This window comes from Dendrobates tinctorius, unplaced genomic scaffold, assembly GCF_039654945.1.
Source record: "Dendrobates tinctorius isolate UK_male_01 unplaced genomic scaffold, ASM3965494v1 ptg000113l, whole genome shotgun sequence".
Taxonomy (NCBI): Eukaryota; Metazoa; Chordata; class Amphibia; order Anura; family Dendrobatidae; genus Dendrobates; species Dendrobates tinctorius.
The window spans coordinates 659407-677688 of record NW_027361781.1 but is presented as its reverse complement, the minus strand read 5'-3'; the positions used below and the strand labels follow the sequence as shown (position 1 = coordinate 677688).

Genomic DNA, 18282 nt, shown 5'->3' with positions numbered 1-18282 from the left:
GTTATATTCTTGTACATAGGAGCAGTATTATAGTAGTTATATTACTGTACATAGTGGTAGTATTATAGTAGTTATGTTCTTGTACATAGGGGGCAGTATTATAGTAGTTATATTCTTGTACATAGGAGCAGTATTATAGTAGTTATATTACTGTACATAGGGGCAGTATTATAGTAGTTATATTCTTGTACATAGGAGCAGTATTATAGTAGTTACCATATATTACTGTACATAGGGGCAGTATTATAGTAGTGATATACTAACAGTAGTTTTAATTATAGGGCAAATTACAGGTATACTCATATATTTACTCATACATATACAGATTTTGCATTATTATGTATTCTTATGTATGATTATGTATACACTTACATATGCAGATTACAGGTATACACATACAGAAAAGATGTATATCTTTGTACTGTGTTAGCCAGTAGATAGAAGAATATTCAGGATTGAGAGTCCTCAGTAGTTGATACCTTTTAATGGCTAACTGAAAAGATGGTAACAAATTGCAAGCTTTCGAGACTACGCAGGTCTCTTCATCAGGCTAGACTAGTGAAGAGACCTGAGTAGTCTCGAAAGCTTGCAATGTATTACCATCTTTTCAGTTAGCCATTAAAAGGTATCAACCACTGAGGATTCTCAATTCTAAATATTCAGGTATACCCATAATACTTATACAGGTATACTCTTGACACATTGCTTGAGGGCCTGACACATTTGGGCAACTTTTTTTCATACCGCGCAGCTAAAAATTAATTCTGCGTTATGTAGTGTAATAGATGACTCCAGTTTCCTTCTGATATCCTGCACATGATCAGTGACTGCGGCTGGTGCCGTTGGGCTCCACAATATAAAATAGAAAGCTGATATCAGGGTTTACTACACTCTGTATCTGGGCTCATTTTGTAATTGTTTTTTTTTTTTTTAATTCTTTCCTCTCCCCTTTTTTTCCCAGCACAAGCGGAGGATTTTTTTTACAGCTCGCAGGGAGGTGACACAGCCATTGATGGGGTGGATGACGCAGATGACTTTGAGAAGACCAGGCAGGCATTTACACTTCTGGGTAAGGATTGTAGTTCAAAGGCTGCAGGAAGGGAGGATCTGAGAGTCTGGGTTGGATTGAAAATGTCCATGTTTCACAGCTGTAATATTTCAGATAATAGCACATAAGGGGAGACCTGAAGGTGTGATACTGATAAATCCTCTCTGATCAGTGGACGATGTCTATTTAAAAAGAATTAACATTTTTTTGATGACATAATCCCAAGATGATCATAGAGGAACCTGCTGCTCTAACCCCAAGTGATCAGCTGCAATCTGTGATCAAACCTGTCAGAAAGTTTTCTGTCTTCCTGCAGCTCCTCCGTAGGCGAATAGAAGTATTACACTGCTCCCATGGAACTGATTGGACCTGGTACTTAAAACCTGTACGAACTGTACATTTCACTTCTAAGATTAGCATTAAGTAGCCAAATATTAAATCCATTTAATTTTTCAGGCTCTATAGGTACTAATATAAATAGCTGAAATTTATAAAATATTGAAAATCATTTTTACTTCATACTTCCGGATGATTATTGGAGATAGACTTAACCAGTCCTAGGGAAAAAAAATTGCTGCATGCCCGACTTTGATCCAAGGAATATACAATAGATGGATCTCACTCCGCCTTGAAAGTCAGTCATAGAATCGTAGAGTTGGAAGGGACCTCCTGGGCCATCTGGTCCAACCCCCTGCTCAATGCAGGATTCTCTAAATCATCCTAGACAGATATCTGTCCAGCCTCTGTTTGAAGACTTCCATTGAAGGAGAACTCACCACTTCTCGTGGCAGCCTGTTCCACTCATTGATCACTCTAACTGTCAAAAAGTTTTTTCTAATATCTAATCTGTGTCTCCTCCCATTCAGTTTCATCCCATTGCTTCTAGTCTTTCCTTGTGCAAATGAGAATAAAGATGATCCTTCTACAATGTGACAGCCCTTTAGATATTTGTAGACGGCTATTAAGTCTCCTCTCAGTCTTCTCTTTTGCAAATTAAACATTCCCAAATCCTGCAACCTTTCCTCATAAGACAGGGTTTGCAGACCGGTCACCATTCTGGTCGCTCTTTTCTGAACTTGCTCCAGTTTGTTGATGTCTTTTTTAAAATGTGGCGCCCAAAACTGGACACAGTATTCCAGATGAGGTCTGACCAAAGAGGAGTAGAGGGAAATAATGACTTCACGTGATCTAGACTGTATGCTTCTGTTAATACATCCTAGAATTGCATTTGCCTTTTTTGCTGCTGCATCACACTGTTGACTCATATTCAGTCTGTGTTCTATTAGTATACCCAAGTCTTTTTCACATGTGCTGTCACTTAGCCCTATTCCTCCCATTATGTATATGCTTTTTTCATTTTTATTTCCCAGACGTAGTACTTTGCATTTCTCCCTGTTAAAAACCATTCTGTTAGTTGCTGCCAACTGCTCCAGTTTATTTATATCTTTTTGAATCCTCTCTCTCTCTTCTCTAGTATTAGCTATCCCTCCTAGCTTTGTGTCATCAGCAAATTTAATCAGTTTACCCTCAATTCCTTCCTCTAAATCATTGATAAAGATGTTGAACAATACAGGGCCCAGGACAGAGCCCTGTGGTACCCCACTTGAGACATTCTTCCAACTGGATGTGCAGCCATTTACGACCACTCTTTGGGTCCGATCACTAAGCCAGTTATGAATCCACCTAACAGTTGCCTTGTCCATTCCATACTTAGTCATTTTTTCAATACGGATTGTGTGAGAGACTTTGTCAAATGCTTTGCTGAAGTCAAGATATACTATATCTACAGCATTTCCCTGATCCACCCAATCAGTGATTCCATCATAGAAGGAAATTAAAATAGTCTGACATGACTTATTGGTTACAAACCCATGCTGACTCTGTTTAATCACTTCATCTGTAGAAACAATCGGACTGCACTCTGATGACCTCTGAATGCAGTCTGATTTCAAAAGTGTGACACAATGGAGAATTTTTTTTTCTCCATCTCCTCATTCAAGAGAATCCGATCACGCTGTGATTTGCATAATCGACCTCATTCTCTCGGATGACAGAATATACAGTCGTCTTTATCTAGCCTTTAGAGGAGTAATTTGTTTGCTGAAGCAGTTATGGGGTATGTGCACACTAGGTCTTTTTTTCAGGCAGATCCAATTTGAAACCCACCTGAAAAAGCAGTTTAAAAAAATGCTAAACAGAGCAATCATATACACTGCAAGTGCAAGGTCAAAATTACTTGCTATACATATATGTTCAGGCTTTTTCCCAAGGTAAAAAATAAGTAAGATATATATATATTTTTTAAACTGCTATAAGCAAAAATTGGCACAAGGAACACCCAAAAAAATATTTAAGAAGGACACTTCCAGCATTTTCTGCTTAAGAAAAACAAAGGATACACCGGTGCCTAAAGGATATTGTGTGTACATAGCCTTACAAGGATTTAAAGCTTTTTAGGAAAGGCTTTTTTTTTCCTGAAGGATTTTTTCTGCAGCCTTTAGATTGGAGAGCGCTTAATTTGGAGAGTTTCCATCAGGAGCTGCTTCCAAAATTGACAAGCACTTTTTCCTTTTTCCCACCTGCCACTTTACAAAACCAGAAGTGGGGGGAAACGCTCAAAAGACTGAACTTGTGAACAGCAACCTCTTCCACTACCCTTTGTGCACAGAACCTGATTGAGCCATTGACTTGGTGCAGGCAGTCAGCGGCTCGACTCCATCTACAGCCAAACTATCGACCCTGTGTATAGCAGCTTGTCTATAATCACCAGAATATCCCTATAATATACAGAACATTTCCAATATTAGCATGTCAAGTAGTAAGTGGAGGCGGAGGAGCTCCATGTGCCGCGGATTTCTTACCCATTCGCTTTGGAGGGCTGCAATTCATTACTTTAGTTGTTTTTTCTTTCAAGAACTAAATCTTTCTTGTTCTTAAGTAAATTTATAACCCCGATAATGAAGGCTTCTCATTAGATGGAGTTAAGTAAAGCGTTTGTCGTGCATTTATCTCTGATTGGAAACTATCAGATTGATGGAAGACCCCATTGTAGGGAAGGAAACTCGTGTTGTAATCAGTTTTTCAATATTCTCTTTTCTTCAGTGGATGTTTGTGCTCTTATTCCTATATTCATCAGCAGTCAGGGGTGGGGGGACGACGATTGAGGTCCCCAATCCATCCTGAGGATGGGTATTTGAAGCACCTTTACGATGGAGCGAGGGCTAGAGGACGATGCTGACTTCCTTTGTAGTAAATGTCAAAAGCCGTACATATGTGGCCCGGATCCATGTTGCCTTCTGGGTGGCATTTGATGGCCCTTTCTCGATGGTGCAGAAAGGGAAGGGGGCGATAGAAAGATTCAGCTTCTGCACTTCTACATGAGAAGCGATGAGTCGCACATCAGATGTCAACCGATGCCAAAAACATCAGCTAGTCCAGGCTGTACATCAATGATCATGAACGACATCCTATTCTTCTCTAGTCACACCCAGAGCTGCACCGATAGGATAGACCCCTTACCAAGACGCCAAAAGGCTTTTATGGGGCATGTAGAGAACTCAACAGATGGGCCACAGATGCAAAAAATGAATTTTTGGTGTTGAATCGCTGGAGGCAGCTGACCCAGTGCGGTGGTGCTGCAGTGTCCTGATCAGGAGACATCCTGAAATGTTGGTCCGCAGGCCAGAAGATTCACGTTCTTCAGACTCGTTCTGCTCCTCCATGGGAATAATGCAGTAATGAGAAGTGTCCAGGAGATCTGGAAGGAGCAGACGATACGTGATACAGGGAACTGATGGCGGTAGGATGCCACAGTCAGTTTTATAACTCGTGCACATGGCGGTGTTACAGCTCCACTTTACATGCCTCTTTAAACCTCACATATCATATTGAGGTTTTCCCTGCTGGATTCATTTGTACAGCTCCTATGTGCTAGACCCCTGATCATGCAGCAGCACACGGCGCCACTGGGCCACCCAATGTGTGCTGCCATATTGGCTCTACAAGGTGCATGAAACCTGGAAGACCATTAAGCTCTATCTTGGACTTATCTGTGCATAAGACGCTTTCCCAGAAGGATTTTGGCTTACGTACATTTTGGCAAACTGCAGTTTATCTTTTTTATGTCTCTGTGTCAGCAGTGGGGTCCTCCTGAGTCTCCAGCCATAGCGTTTCATTTCATTCACATGTAGACGGATAGTTCACAGTGACACTGATGCCCCCTGAATCTGTAGGACAGCTTGAATTTCTTTAGAACTTGATTGGAGCTGCTTATCCACCATCCGGACTATCCTGTGTTACAAACTTTCATCAGTTTTCTCTGCTGTCCACGTCCAGGGAGATTAGCTACAGTGCCATGGGTTATAAACTTCTTGATTATGTTATGAACCATGGACAAAAGAACATCAAGATCTCAGGAGACGGACTTGAAACCTTGAGATTGTTGATATTTTTCAACAATTTTGTTTTTCAAGTCCTCAGACAGTTCTCTTCTCCTCTTTCTGTTCTCCATGCTTAGTGCGGCACACATAGACACACAAGGCAAAGATTGAGTTAACTTCTCCCCTTTTTATCTGGCTTCAGGTGTGATTTTCATATTGCCTACACCTGTTACTTGCCACAGGTGAGTTTCAACGAGCATCACGTGCTTGAAACAAAGTTGTTCACCCACAATTTTGGAAAGGTGCCGACAACTTTGGCTCATCTTTGGGGTTTTGTGTTAAATAATGTCCAATTTTGTTTTTTTTGTGTACTGTTCCAATACACACAAAGTAAATAAACATGTATAACAAAACATTTTGTAATTGCAATAATATTCTGGGTGAAAATATTTCATTTTCTGTAACAATTTCAGCCATGACTTTGTGTGTGTGTGTATGTATGTATGTATGTGTATGTGTGTATATATATATATATATATATATATATATATATATATATATATATATATATATATACATATGTGTGTGTGTGTGAAAAGAGAGCGCACCTCCAAATTTTTAAATGCATGAACAATCCCCTTTCTGCACTCCCGGCTCCAATTTTCCAACTTTTTCGGTAGCTTCATTTCAGGAGCCTCCGAAACTTACTGCGAGTATTGGAAAATATGATCTATAGGTCTATACCGTGAAACCTCTCTACAGGACCACCTCTTTGAGCAGACCACGCACTTTGCGCACTGACAAGCTCTACAAAGGGGAGGCACAGGCTGCCATTCCATACTGATGTCACGCACGACGTGTGTTCATGTTGAGGCACAGATGGACAAGTTTGGGTCTGTATGGCGGTATATTAAGCACCTAGGTATAGCATAAAATGCAGCTGTTGTAACCAGATGGGTGAGGATCTGACTACTGTCTCTAGCACCTGTCTGATCTTTTCTCGTTTTATATGCATTTTCTGTATTTGTGCCTTACCAGGAGTGAAGGAGTCGCACCAGATGAGTATTTTTAAGATCATAGCTGCCATTCTGCACTTGGGGAACGTCGAGATCATCTCGGAGCGGGACGGGGAATCCAGCAGCTTGCCGGTAAGGAGCGCATCGTTCTGATCAGGAAATTATTGCCTATATGTCACGGCTGTAGGTACTAATGTAATGAAAGGGATTCAGAGGGACCCACATAGCCCTTTATTTTATGTCCGCCACCGACTGATCTGTGAAAGCCCAAAAGACGTTGTGATGGAAAAGAGTAATTCAGGAAATCAAAATCCTATCATTGCTGTAAAATGTGCAAATAACAGTTGTGTTTTAGTGTTAATAACTAAAAGTAAGAGTGCAATAGTGTATAAATTATAGTGCCATATCATGCTCAAAAAAGTGCCCTACAGTACCCAATAAAAGTGCTGTGTAGTGCTCCATAATACCAGGGCCATACGGTGCCAATAACAATTGTGTGCAATGTTCTATAAAAACTGTGATCTATAGTATAAATGGTGTTATGCAATGCACAATAATAGTGCTGTACAATGTGTATATAACAGGGCTATATATTGCTCCATAATAACATTGTCAATCGATGTAAATACTAGTGATGTACTGTGCTCAATAATAATGCCGAACAATGTATAAATAACAGTGCTGTGTTTTACTCCGTAATGACTGTGCCATACAGTGTAAAAAAAAAAAAAAAAGTGCCTTCCAAAGTTCCAGAGCCGCATCAACTGTTGGGGACGTGTGTAGATTTCTATTGGGAACTGTATTGTGATGTGCATGGTAAAAAGCTGATACGTTAGAGGTTCCCATTAAATATTTTGCAATTGTTATCCAGTGACGGTCATCCTCGTTATTCCACACAAATCGTAATTGTTCGAATACCGCGTCTCTGTAATAACGGACCGCCGAGGGGCATCCCAAGCCTCCCTTACTCATAGGAATATAAAGCGTGTCCGCTTGGACCCTGGATTTTTTTTCTCTTGCCAAATATATTTTAAGATCATTGCTTGGATCTCTTTTAAAATTTTCCTTGGGAATATAACGGGGAGATTGCGGAATAAATACAATATCTGTGGGAGAATGAACATTTTAACTGACGCTATCCTGCCCAACCAAGACAAATCTTGTTTCTTCATACGTAACATGTCATGTTGAATTTTCTTCCTCGGAGCCTCATAGTTCAATGCTAACATTTTATCTGCTGATAATGTAAGTCGAATACCCAGATACTCAATATTATCGCTCCCCCATTTAAAAGAGTACTTATTCTCAAAATCTTTTGAATATTTTACGGATGGAGTTAGATTCAGCATCTGGCATTTGGAGAAGTTCAGCTTATAATATGATATTTTAGTAAATGAATTGATTATTTGCATTGCTGCCGGTAGTGATTCTGCAGCAATATAAGGCTACTTTCACACATCTGTTTTTTTAAATCCGGCACGATGCGGCGAAAATTGTGAAAACCGGAATTGGATCCGGTTTTTTCACATAGAATGTAATGATCGCTGCATCGTGCCGGATGGACATGCGGCGCCTCCGTGTTTTGCCGGATACGGCAAACACGCGCCGTCCGGCGTCTGCAAAAAACGTTGGCTGCAACGTTTTTTTGCAGTGCCGAACCGGCTTTTTCAACAGCGCATGCCCGGGCACTGTGAGTTTTAACCCCACAAGTGCCCGGCGCGCATCTCTCTCATTCCCCCTCCCCTTCTCTCTCTCCCTCTGTCTCTCTCTCTCTCCATACGCTCCATACATTTCTTTGGCTGGATCTCTCGTCCCCCGCTGTCTCTCTGGCTGCTCTCTCGTCCCCCCGCTGTCTCTCTGGCTGCTCTCTCGTCCCCCGCTGTCTCTCTGGCTGCTCTCTCGTCCCCCGCTGTCTCTCTGGCTGCTCTCTCGTCCCCCGCTGTCTCTCTGGCTGCTCTCTCGTCCCCCGCTGTCTCTCTGGCTGCTCTCTCGTCCCCCGCTGTCTCTCTGGCTGCTCTCTCGTCCCCCGCTGTCTCTCTGGCTGCTCTCTCGTCCCCCGCTCTCTCGTCTCCCGATCTCTCTCCAGCTGGCTCTCTCGTCCCCCTCTGCTGCGGCTCCTTTAAATGTCCTCCAAGCCGCATCAGGCGCCGCATGTACATCCGGTGTCACCGCTGCAGGCTGGATCCGGCTGCCCGGCTTTTCGCCGCACGCCGCCGGACCCCTGACACCGGATGTGTGAAAGAGGCCTTAGACGTTTGTGGGAAGCCATTGACTATTTAATATTCCAGATTTGTGGTATACCAGTTTCTCTTAACGCACAGCAGGCACTTCTCGCTATCGATCTGGATTCACTTCCCTATGAGTTCCGCACTGTAATTGTACACAATATCGTAGCGACAAGGATTAAAATTGCTAGCTACTGGAAAAATTCCTCAAACCCTTCATTATCCGAAATAGTCTCACTGATTAACGAGAATTGTTTATCAGAAAAAATAATTGCTGCAGCCAATAACAATTTATTTCAATTTCATAAAAATGGAACAAATGGCTATCCTTTCGTTTAAATACTGTAGTTAAGTAAATATGTAGATCCGCATTTGGAAAATGTGATTGGGTTGTTCATGCAATGTCACCACCTTCCCCTTTCTCCTTCCCTTCCCCACCACCCACATTATTGTGTTATTTATTAAGAATTTTATTGTCAATGTGATGTGATTTTTGACACAATTTATAAATACAAATTTATGGTTTAAAAAAAAAAAATAGTGCCATACAATGTCCAAATAACATTTCTGTATGTTGTTCCATAATATCTGTGCCATGCAGTGGGTATAGTGGTGCCATACAGTGCCCAATAATATTGCTGTGCCATTTCCAAATAACAATGCTGTTTACTGCTCCATAATACATTTATAAATACTAGTGCTGTATAGTGCTCAGTAATAGTGCCGTACAATGTCCAAATCACACCGCTGTGTGCTGCTGCCACAATAGCTGTGCCACTCTGTGAAAATGTGTCATAAATTGTAAAACAAAATAGTATTATATGGTGCCCAATGTACAAAAACTAAATGATAACGCAGTCCACTGCTCCATCATAATAAGTGTGCCAAACAGTGTAATTAATAGTGCCGTACAATGTCCAAATCACACTGCTGTGTACTGCTCCACAATAGCTGTTCCATACAGTGCCCAGTAATAGTGCTGTGCGATATCCGAATGTCAATGCTCCTTAATACCGGTGTCATACAGTTTAAATAATGGCACCATACCATGCACAAGAAAAAAATATCCTATGCTATCAAATTAACAGTGCCGTATATTTATCACTAATGACAGTGTCCTCGTGTGGCCAAGTAATGGTGTCCTAAAAAATAACAACCCCATTAAATGTCTCTTTTAATAGTACCTGATAGGGGTGAGCAAATGGCTTTGGATAAGAGCTTATCCGAAAACCGTAGCTATAGCGCTTACTGAATAACGGCATCGGGAACCCGGATACCTGGAGCGCTCCTGATGATCATCTGTTCGGCGCCGCAGGTGTCACATGTATGGAGAGCCCAACAAACACTGGTTATGCCAGTGTCCGTAAAGAGCGCTGCCCATAAATGACAGCGCTATACAGCAGCTGGCAATATCTGTGCCATATATACAGCTAGGTAATAGCGCCATGCTGTGCTAAAATCATTACATAGCAACCTAAAAGTGCTTCACTGGAGAGGGGTATGAGATGGCGCAGACCTGTGGGGTTCCCAGCCCTCTTGGTCGGGGGTGTAGATAGTGATTGTTGCCCCATTTGCCCGCGTTATAATCCCGCCAGTCTATGATACATTGCGAGCATTGATGCAGACCCGCAGATTAATTCATTAATGGCTCGCCACTCAATAGACCATTCATCTTGCAGGCAGAAGGCGTCACCGGATTGACCTGTTTTGGTTGGTAGATAAATTGCCGCCGTTCTGATGACTTCTGCCCCCTTCGGTCACTTTGATAGGAAATTCTGTGCTGACACCTAGTGTGGTGCTGCCTCCCATACTGGTCCATAGCCCAAATATTGCCCGGCAGCCATGACCGTACTCCCTGGCAGTATGAAAAAGGAGCAATCGTCTCACCTGACCGGGTGCAGGCATACTACTCCAGTAATGGCAACAGTCCAAATGATATCCAGCTTTCACAGAATTGCTTTATTGATCCAAAAGTATAAAAGACACAAAAAATGGTGGAACGCAAGAGCACAAAAATGAAAAAGCCAGAAAAGAAATGTCCGCTGTGCTCTCAGGCAACTTGTATCAGACCTACATTGACCTTTAGGACCATGTAGGTCTGAAACCTGTTGCCTGGGAGCGCTGCAAATATTTCTTTTCTGCTTTTTTAATTTTTGTGTTGTTGTTTTCAGCCATTTTTTTGCCTTTTCCACTACTGGATCAATAAAGCAGCTCTTTTAAGGTGATGCGAGTGCTGGATATCCTTTGGAATGTTGCCACTCGCATGCGGCATTCTGATTTCTACAAGTATGCCTCGTTTCATTGTAAAAAATAATAGGTTCTACAACAATTCACAGTTGTCTAAATCTTTGCTTGTTGTCAGTGAATGGGAACACTGCAGTATTCACTTCCAGGGGATGACTGTCAATCGTGATCCATTTCGGTAGTTATCGGAGCTCTGTCTGGCAACGAGCCATGCTTCTGTAAGAGCAGAACAGGTTTTCATGCTCTGAAATCGATCGGTGTTTCTATTCACTGACTGTAAGCAGAGGTCATGGAATCCACATGATAAAAATCTGTCGTGATTGCAGTGATGATCGCACAAGTGCACAGCTTGTTCCAAGACAAAGGTTGATACACATTTGCGTGTTCATCTCATGATTAAGATCTCTGATTACTGTCAATAAATAGGAACTCTAACTTGGTCACGTATATGTGGCGCCCCTGAGGCTCAGTCGCCACAGAGGTACTGCACCTTCTCCTAAGGTGTAGTGCCCCACCAACTGGGTAAGTTGGGAACTCCTTTCCACACTCCAACACTTGCATCCCACATGACAGGGTAGTTCTGCACATCCACAGTGAGGTGTCTTTCTCCTCCTAGACATTAGGAGTGCCTTGGTGGTTCCCTGCATGGAACACTGGATGTGCTGGGAGGTGGGTGGAGTGGAGATCCATATAAAAGGTTTGGAAGGTTTAGAATTACAGATCAGTCTGGAGGGGAGTCTGACGGGAGGTCAGTCTGGACAGTCAGTCAGGAGAGTCTGAGGACGGGTCCGAGAGGAAGGAGATCCCTTGAAGAGGGAGAGAAGAAGGAGTGCTGCAGCTGCCTCAGTGATCTGAGCTAGCTGGCACGGGAAAGGAACAGAAGGAGAAAGACGTAGAACTGCAACCTAAGCTTCCATAGGAAAGAGGAGTAGAGAGAACAGAGAGGAGACGTGGGTTGGAAGAGGAACCCTGCCTATAGGTTCTCAGCGCAAGGCCGGGGCCCGGTCCCCGAGGCTGTATGGACACTTATGGTTCTGCAGCAGACACCGGTGGAGTAGTTGGCTGTAAATGCACTACTCCCATCTAAGACTTGGGGCACAACAGCAACTGAATAGAGAGCCAGGACTCCGAAGAAGTGAGTCCCCGAGAGAGGCTACAGCTGTCTGTCATACAAGTAGAGTTGATAGGAACATCTGACAGGAGGAACTTCAGAGTACCACGGTACTGGAGCTCTTCACACTAAAAGGCGCAATAGAGGAGTCGTTCAGGAAAGGTACATGTTGGCGGAGTGTTGGAGAGGAGAATCCTGACTTGCCCGGGAGGTTGATTGAGTCTCGGCCCTGGAGGACACGGCATGGAGGCAGGAACCTGTGTGTACCACGAACTGTGAGTAAAGCTTTGGAACTGCAAGCCCTGGTGTCCTCCATTCATTTGTGCGCTAACACCGTCAGCACCGCTACATCTGGGTACCAACATTCCTCACCCCGCCTGCGCCTCTCCTCATCCATTGCACCTACACTGCCCTGGGGTTACAGCTTCACCTGTGGGGAGCTACACCATCTATGCTGCAACACACCATCAGCCCCAGAGGATCTGCACGCAGCGTCGGCTTAACATCTTGCTTGCCAAACACCACAGGTGGCGTCACAAACTATTCCATTCCATTAACTACAAACCACCATTACTTGGGCGGCCAGGGCCACGGACCGGGTCACCGCTGCTGTGACACATCCCGCTGACACCGGCCCGGTACCGAGTACCCCACAGCCCTGGGAGGGCGACCCATATACCTATCCATGGCTCATTACAAAATAAAGATTTCATACCTGTCCCGAGCTACACTGCGCTCTCAGGCAATATGTTTCAGATCTACATAGACCTTTAGGACCATGTAGGTCTGAAACATGTTGCAAATATTTCTGATTGTGCTGTTACTTTAACCCATTTTCAGGACCGATCTTCATCCATTGGAAATAAGCAGCATGGGTTCCCATTCACTGACAACAAGAAGATATCTTTCAAACTACATGATGAAAATTCCTCACGTTCACACGGATGCGTGGCCTTTTGCCTTACAGTTATCAGAGCTGTCTCTATCACTTTGCGGTCACTCATGATGGGACTAATAAGACCGGTTTTCATCATGTAGTTTTCAAGATCTCTGCCTGCTGTCAATGAATAGCAATTTCCACTTTTTATTTTATGGTGACGAAGACCTTTCCTGGGTATATTCTCTTCACAGGACTCATTAGGGCTTGTGCACACAATGCAGATTTGTTGCGTTTTTTTCTGCCCAGATTTGTCACCAAACCTGAAGGGATCCGAATACCATCAAAAGGAGAATTCTGAAGTCTCCGCACACGTTGCTTATCTTTTCCTTGCAGATTTTAATCTGTAGCTTGTTAATTCTTTCAGTGTTTTTCTTTCTGCAGATTTCACCAATACTAATGAACGGGCAAAAAATCTGCATAAAAAATGCAGCAAAAACACGGCCAAAAAAAGCTCCTATTTTATGCAGCGTTTTTCCTGCCAAGAGATGCAAAAATTTCTGCACCAAATAATTACCGTGTGCACATAGCCCTACAGTGCAGCTATCCGGTTTTGAGCACCGCCTCGGCGTAATCATTACCCAACTACGACGGGTAAATAATGTAGGTTCTCATTCACTGACAGCCGGCCGAGACCTTGAAAATCTTATGACGTCTCAGTTATAGCTGAGTATGGGTAATATAGCAGCAATGCCTTTATCCAAAAATGAAAGGGCAGCGCGCATGCGCCTGGAATGGACGACGCATGCGCGTGATTTCTATATTAATAACAGAGAAGAAAATCAAGCCCGTGGGGGCGGCAGATAATTTGGAAAATCCGTGCACTAGTCAGTCATTGGACCGCCCCCTATGCACTTGCAGCCTTATTTTCATAAAGTATAAAACTTTATTATCCAACTTCTATCCTTTTCTATTCACTAGAAGGGAGACGAGCACCTGAACCACTTCTGTGCTCTGCTCGGGGTGGAGCACGATCAGATGGAGCATTGGCTGTGCCACCGGAAACTCGTCACCACCTCGGAAACTTACGTGAAGAACATGTCCATCCAGCAGTCTGTCAATGCCAGGAATGCTCTGGCCAAGCACATCTACGCTCAGCTGTTTAACTGGATCGTGCAGCATGTGAACAAAGCTCTGCACACCACCAGCAAGCAGCACTCCTTCATCGGGGTGCTGGATATATACGGGTAAGGGGGCTCAGAGCCGTGCCCTAATAATGATGCTTGCCGCTAAGGCAATGTATGGGTCCGTAGTGCGCATGCTTGAACTCCACCATAGAGCCCGTCCTGTTCATCAGTGGCGGTGCGATCTCTTCTATGGACAGAGAGGATACCTTACTATCTTGGGACAACGACCTGTAACTATTATTATATCCATTGCCCCCTTTGGGGTATGTCCAAAATTTTAGCTTCTTTTTTTTTCTATTGCCCTCTGTGTGCAACCTCCTTTCTATGTAGTTCTGCCTTAAAAACAGTGTATACAGCCCCCATGCAGATTTATGTGATTCCTTGGTTATAAGGCTACAGAGATCCCTGCATGGTCTGATTCTGGGGTCATGTATAACTTTACACTCTCCAGGGACTGATAATGAAAGGGAGTAACACCTGACCTCAGACTACACACAGTGTTTGTTTGTAGTCTGTTACCATGGAGACGCATAGTTCTTTATCGGAGCTGTGTACAAAGAATACGTTCTAGATTCTTGTTGCAATTTTTGTTTCCTTTTGCATGGATTGGGGCAATAAAAAATAGTTGTAAAAGTGTAATTTTGTCCTCATCAGGCAAACGGGGAGACTCTGCCGTCCTTTGTGTCTACTTGTAGTCATAGGCATGGAGGGAGAGGTTAGGGCGCAACACCAGGCCGTAGCGTTTTTTTCTTCAACTTGGAGCGTCTTTGACTTCCTAGATACCAGTAATTAGTTGATATATGGAGTCTCGAGGGGCAGCAGTAGGGGAGAAGCTTAAGGGTTTGTTTCGCTGCTGTGTTGCTTTGGCACGGGGCTGTAAATGAGCGGATAATGTAAATCTTCTGAACGACGTTGCAATGGTTCTGACGGGCGCACTGCGTCTCCCTAATTGTCCTCAGAGATTATGGAGTTTCCGAGCAGATGAATGGACACTTTCCTCTCCCTTATAAAAAGACAATTAGTATCTCTGGAGCGGAACGTGGCCATCGCCTGAGCTCATTTCACAAGATTGAATTTGTTTTTTTGAAAACTAGAAATAATGTAAAGCTTCTAAAGTCTCCATCACGGGGGGGGGGATCATTACACGTGATGTTCCATACTGCGCATGCCAGACTGCCTCATTGCTTAACTAGAAAGCCATGGGGCTGGAAAGTCAACCCAAGAGGGTCTTGCCTGGCCGCGAGGGGTCTCCTCCCCATTTCCATTCCCAGCTCATTATATGGTAAAGTGAATGCTGTCAATCAAAACGTCAAATCGGCCTGCAAAAAGCAAACTCTCGTATGGCTTTGTGGACGCCAAAATCAAAGAGTTATGGCTCTTGGAAAAGGTGGAGGGAAAAAATGAAAATGCAAAAATAAATTTTTCTTCTTTGAACCGCGCCAGGAAAGGTTCAAAGGGGCATTCTTAAGTATAAAAGTTATCCCCGATCCTATAAGTTACCAATCGCTGGGGGTCTGACTGCTGTAGCTCAAGATCCAGGCCTCTGTAGAGACTTGTGTGACCGGATTGGAGGTCGATCGGGCGCACTACCGCTCCACTCACGGGAGCACCGGAGATTGCTGAGCGCGGCACCCTGACCGCCTGATCTTCGGCTCTCCTGTTAGAGTGAATGGAGAGGCAGTGTGCACGCTACACCTCCGCTCTGTAGATCCCTCCTTCTCAGGAACGGTGGTGATTATCAAGTTATCCTCTGTCCCATAGATAAGAAATAACATTAAAATTTGAGAATACTCCTTTAAGCTATGGGGGCAGGCATACCCAATTATACGACTTGGATTTAATTTTTATTTTTTTTTTCTTTATTTCCAGGTTCGAAACTTTTGAAATTAACAGCTTTGAACAGTTCTGCATCAATTACGCCAACGAGAAGCTGCAGCAGCAGTTTAACTCAGTACGTTGACCCATGATGCCACCCCTGGGCGAAACAATTACTCGTAAAGAATATTTCTAAAGGCTGGCTTAAGTTCTTGGCTCAGCTCTGTCTACAGGGGGCGCTATCAAAATCCTTTTTTTTTTTTTTTTTTTAAATGTTGCTGCCTTTTTAGGCGTAGAACATATAGAGATACGTGGGAGGAATGGTGTATGACTCTGGGTAACTTCAGGACTTAAGCCTAATTCCAGTGATGTGTCACTTACTGGGCTGCTTGGAGCAGTTATGATAGAATCCTGTTTTCTCTGCTGTCCATGTAGCAGAGCTCAGTTTGCTGAGCTGTATATAACCCCTCCCACACCCCTGATTGGCAGCTTCCTGTGTACACTGTGCATTGTTAGCCAATCATTGTTGGGGGCGGGATTACACCAACTAGCTGGACTGGTTAGCACATGACACCTAGTCCAACACTAATAATCTCCTGCTGATGTATTACTGATTGTATTAAAACCCAGCCTAATAAGTGACACATCACTGGATTCAGGCTTTCTTGACCTATATTATGCTGCTCCCAGATTAAATGGCGAAATAAAACTTCTAACAGATTCCCTTTTAACCTTTGTTCTATTACTAAAGTTGGTGCATTTCGAATGGGGAGTGCTGCTCCGGAGCACAAACATCTGCTTTAAAAAGTTTTAAGAGATATTTGGAATTTACCAAGGCTGTCACAAGGTTGCTTATTTATTTATTTATTTTAATCTATCTCTCACCCCATCATATATTTACGGCTTGTCTTATTGGCCCCCAAAGGATAACCCTGTTAAATACAACAGTTATAGGACAGTGTGGCATTCCTCTGTTATTCCTCTTTACCATACCCCCTGTCAATGTTTAGTGTCCATACACTCTCTTATCAGAACTGATTACGGTAAGTTAGACGCTATAGAGATGCCGCTGATGGGGAAGGGTAGTGGAAAAACCTAGTTTAAAACGTAATCATACTTTTCCAGGAGGAATAACAGAGGGACAACATTATGCAGATGACTTTTTTTTTTTTTTTAGAATTTACATTAGATATGTCCAAAGAGCAAGGTGGTGTGTGATATACTGCTTTTAGTAAGTTTCCAATACCAGCGATGTTTCCCTTGCAGCATGTGTTTAAACTGGAGCAAGAGGAATATATGAAGGAGCAAATCCCATGGACCCTCATTGATTTCTACGATAATCAGCCCTGCATTGACCTGATTGAGGCCAAACTTGGTATTCTGGACCTTCTGGACGAGGAGTGTAAGGTAAGTCTACTTATCAGGACAGATACAGAGTTTATACCTTGTAGTTTATTTTTCCTGTGTGACATTTGTTGTAGACCTGACTAGTCCCTAGTACAGGGTATAAAAATTAACCACTCTTTAGTGATAAACCACCTTGGTGAAGGGAATAGTTTTAGTGTAACACTTTCTGATAAATGGATCTGGTGTGTAGTATGAGCCAAGATAAGCTGCTGTCACACTGATAATAAGCAAAGAGAAGGTTGTACAGTATTAGTCAGGATAAGCAGACATACATTTCAGACAAGTGGATGTACATGTTGATTAGTGATTTATGCTGTCATGTCGTTCTATTATAAGGGTATGTGCACACGTTGCGGATTGTGCTCCAGATTTTTCCGCGCGGATTTGGCTAAATCCGCAGGTCAAAAGACCTGCATTTTACCTGCGGATTAGCCTGCGGTTTGACACCTGATCATGGAGAAGGTGTCAAACCGCTGCGGAATCCGCACAAAGAATTGATATGCTGCGGATTTAAAACCGCAGCTGTCATGATCCAGGTGGGATGATGACAGTTAAAAGCACATGTAACCTTTTTTTTCCTTAAGCTGTGTGCTTAAGTTTGGTTTTGCCCCCGGTGGCCATTAGGATTATTACACAGTGGTGTCTTTTGTTCTAGTTTGCCCCCGGTGGTGGTTAGCATTATTACAAAGGAATCACTAACAGGTGTGATTCCTCTGGTTTAACTATAAAGGTGTGTCATGTGCTCTCACTGGTTTTGGTGATGGTGTTCATTTCCAACCATCCTTGGAAAAGAAAGGAGGGAGAGAGAGTTCCTTGCAGCACAGTCAGAGTCCTGGTGTGGAAGGAGTCAGGGGGGATTTCCTTGCAGCTCTGACAGAGCTTGGTGGCAGCTATTCAGGAGGAAAGCTGCATTCTGGTGGTGGACTCTGTTGCTGGGAGCAAGAGCAAAGCTAAGTGGTGTTTCCCTGTTTGT

The 18282-nt window shown here is 43.3% G+C and overlaps 1 protein-coding gene across 2 annotated transcripts in view; it reads left to right on the top strand.

Moving 5' to 3' along the window:
• MYO5B (myosin VB) overlaps nt 1-18282 on the top strand; it is a 267195-nt gene that overhangs the window by 173675 nt on the left and 75238 nt on the right. For both annotated transcript variants that reach the window (XM_073589752.1, XM_073589753.1), the window contains exons 8-12: nt 962-1069; nt 6466-6575; nt 13882-14147; nt 15957-16038; nt 17169-17309. In XM_073589752.1, the coding sequence (XP_073445853.1) occupies nt 962-1069; nt 6466-6575; nt 13882-14147; nt 15957-16038; nt 17169-17309 (707 nt within the window). The remainder of the gene's footprint in view (nt 1-961; nt 1070-6465; nt 6576-13881; nt 14148-15956; nt 16039-17168; nt 17310-18282) is intronic.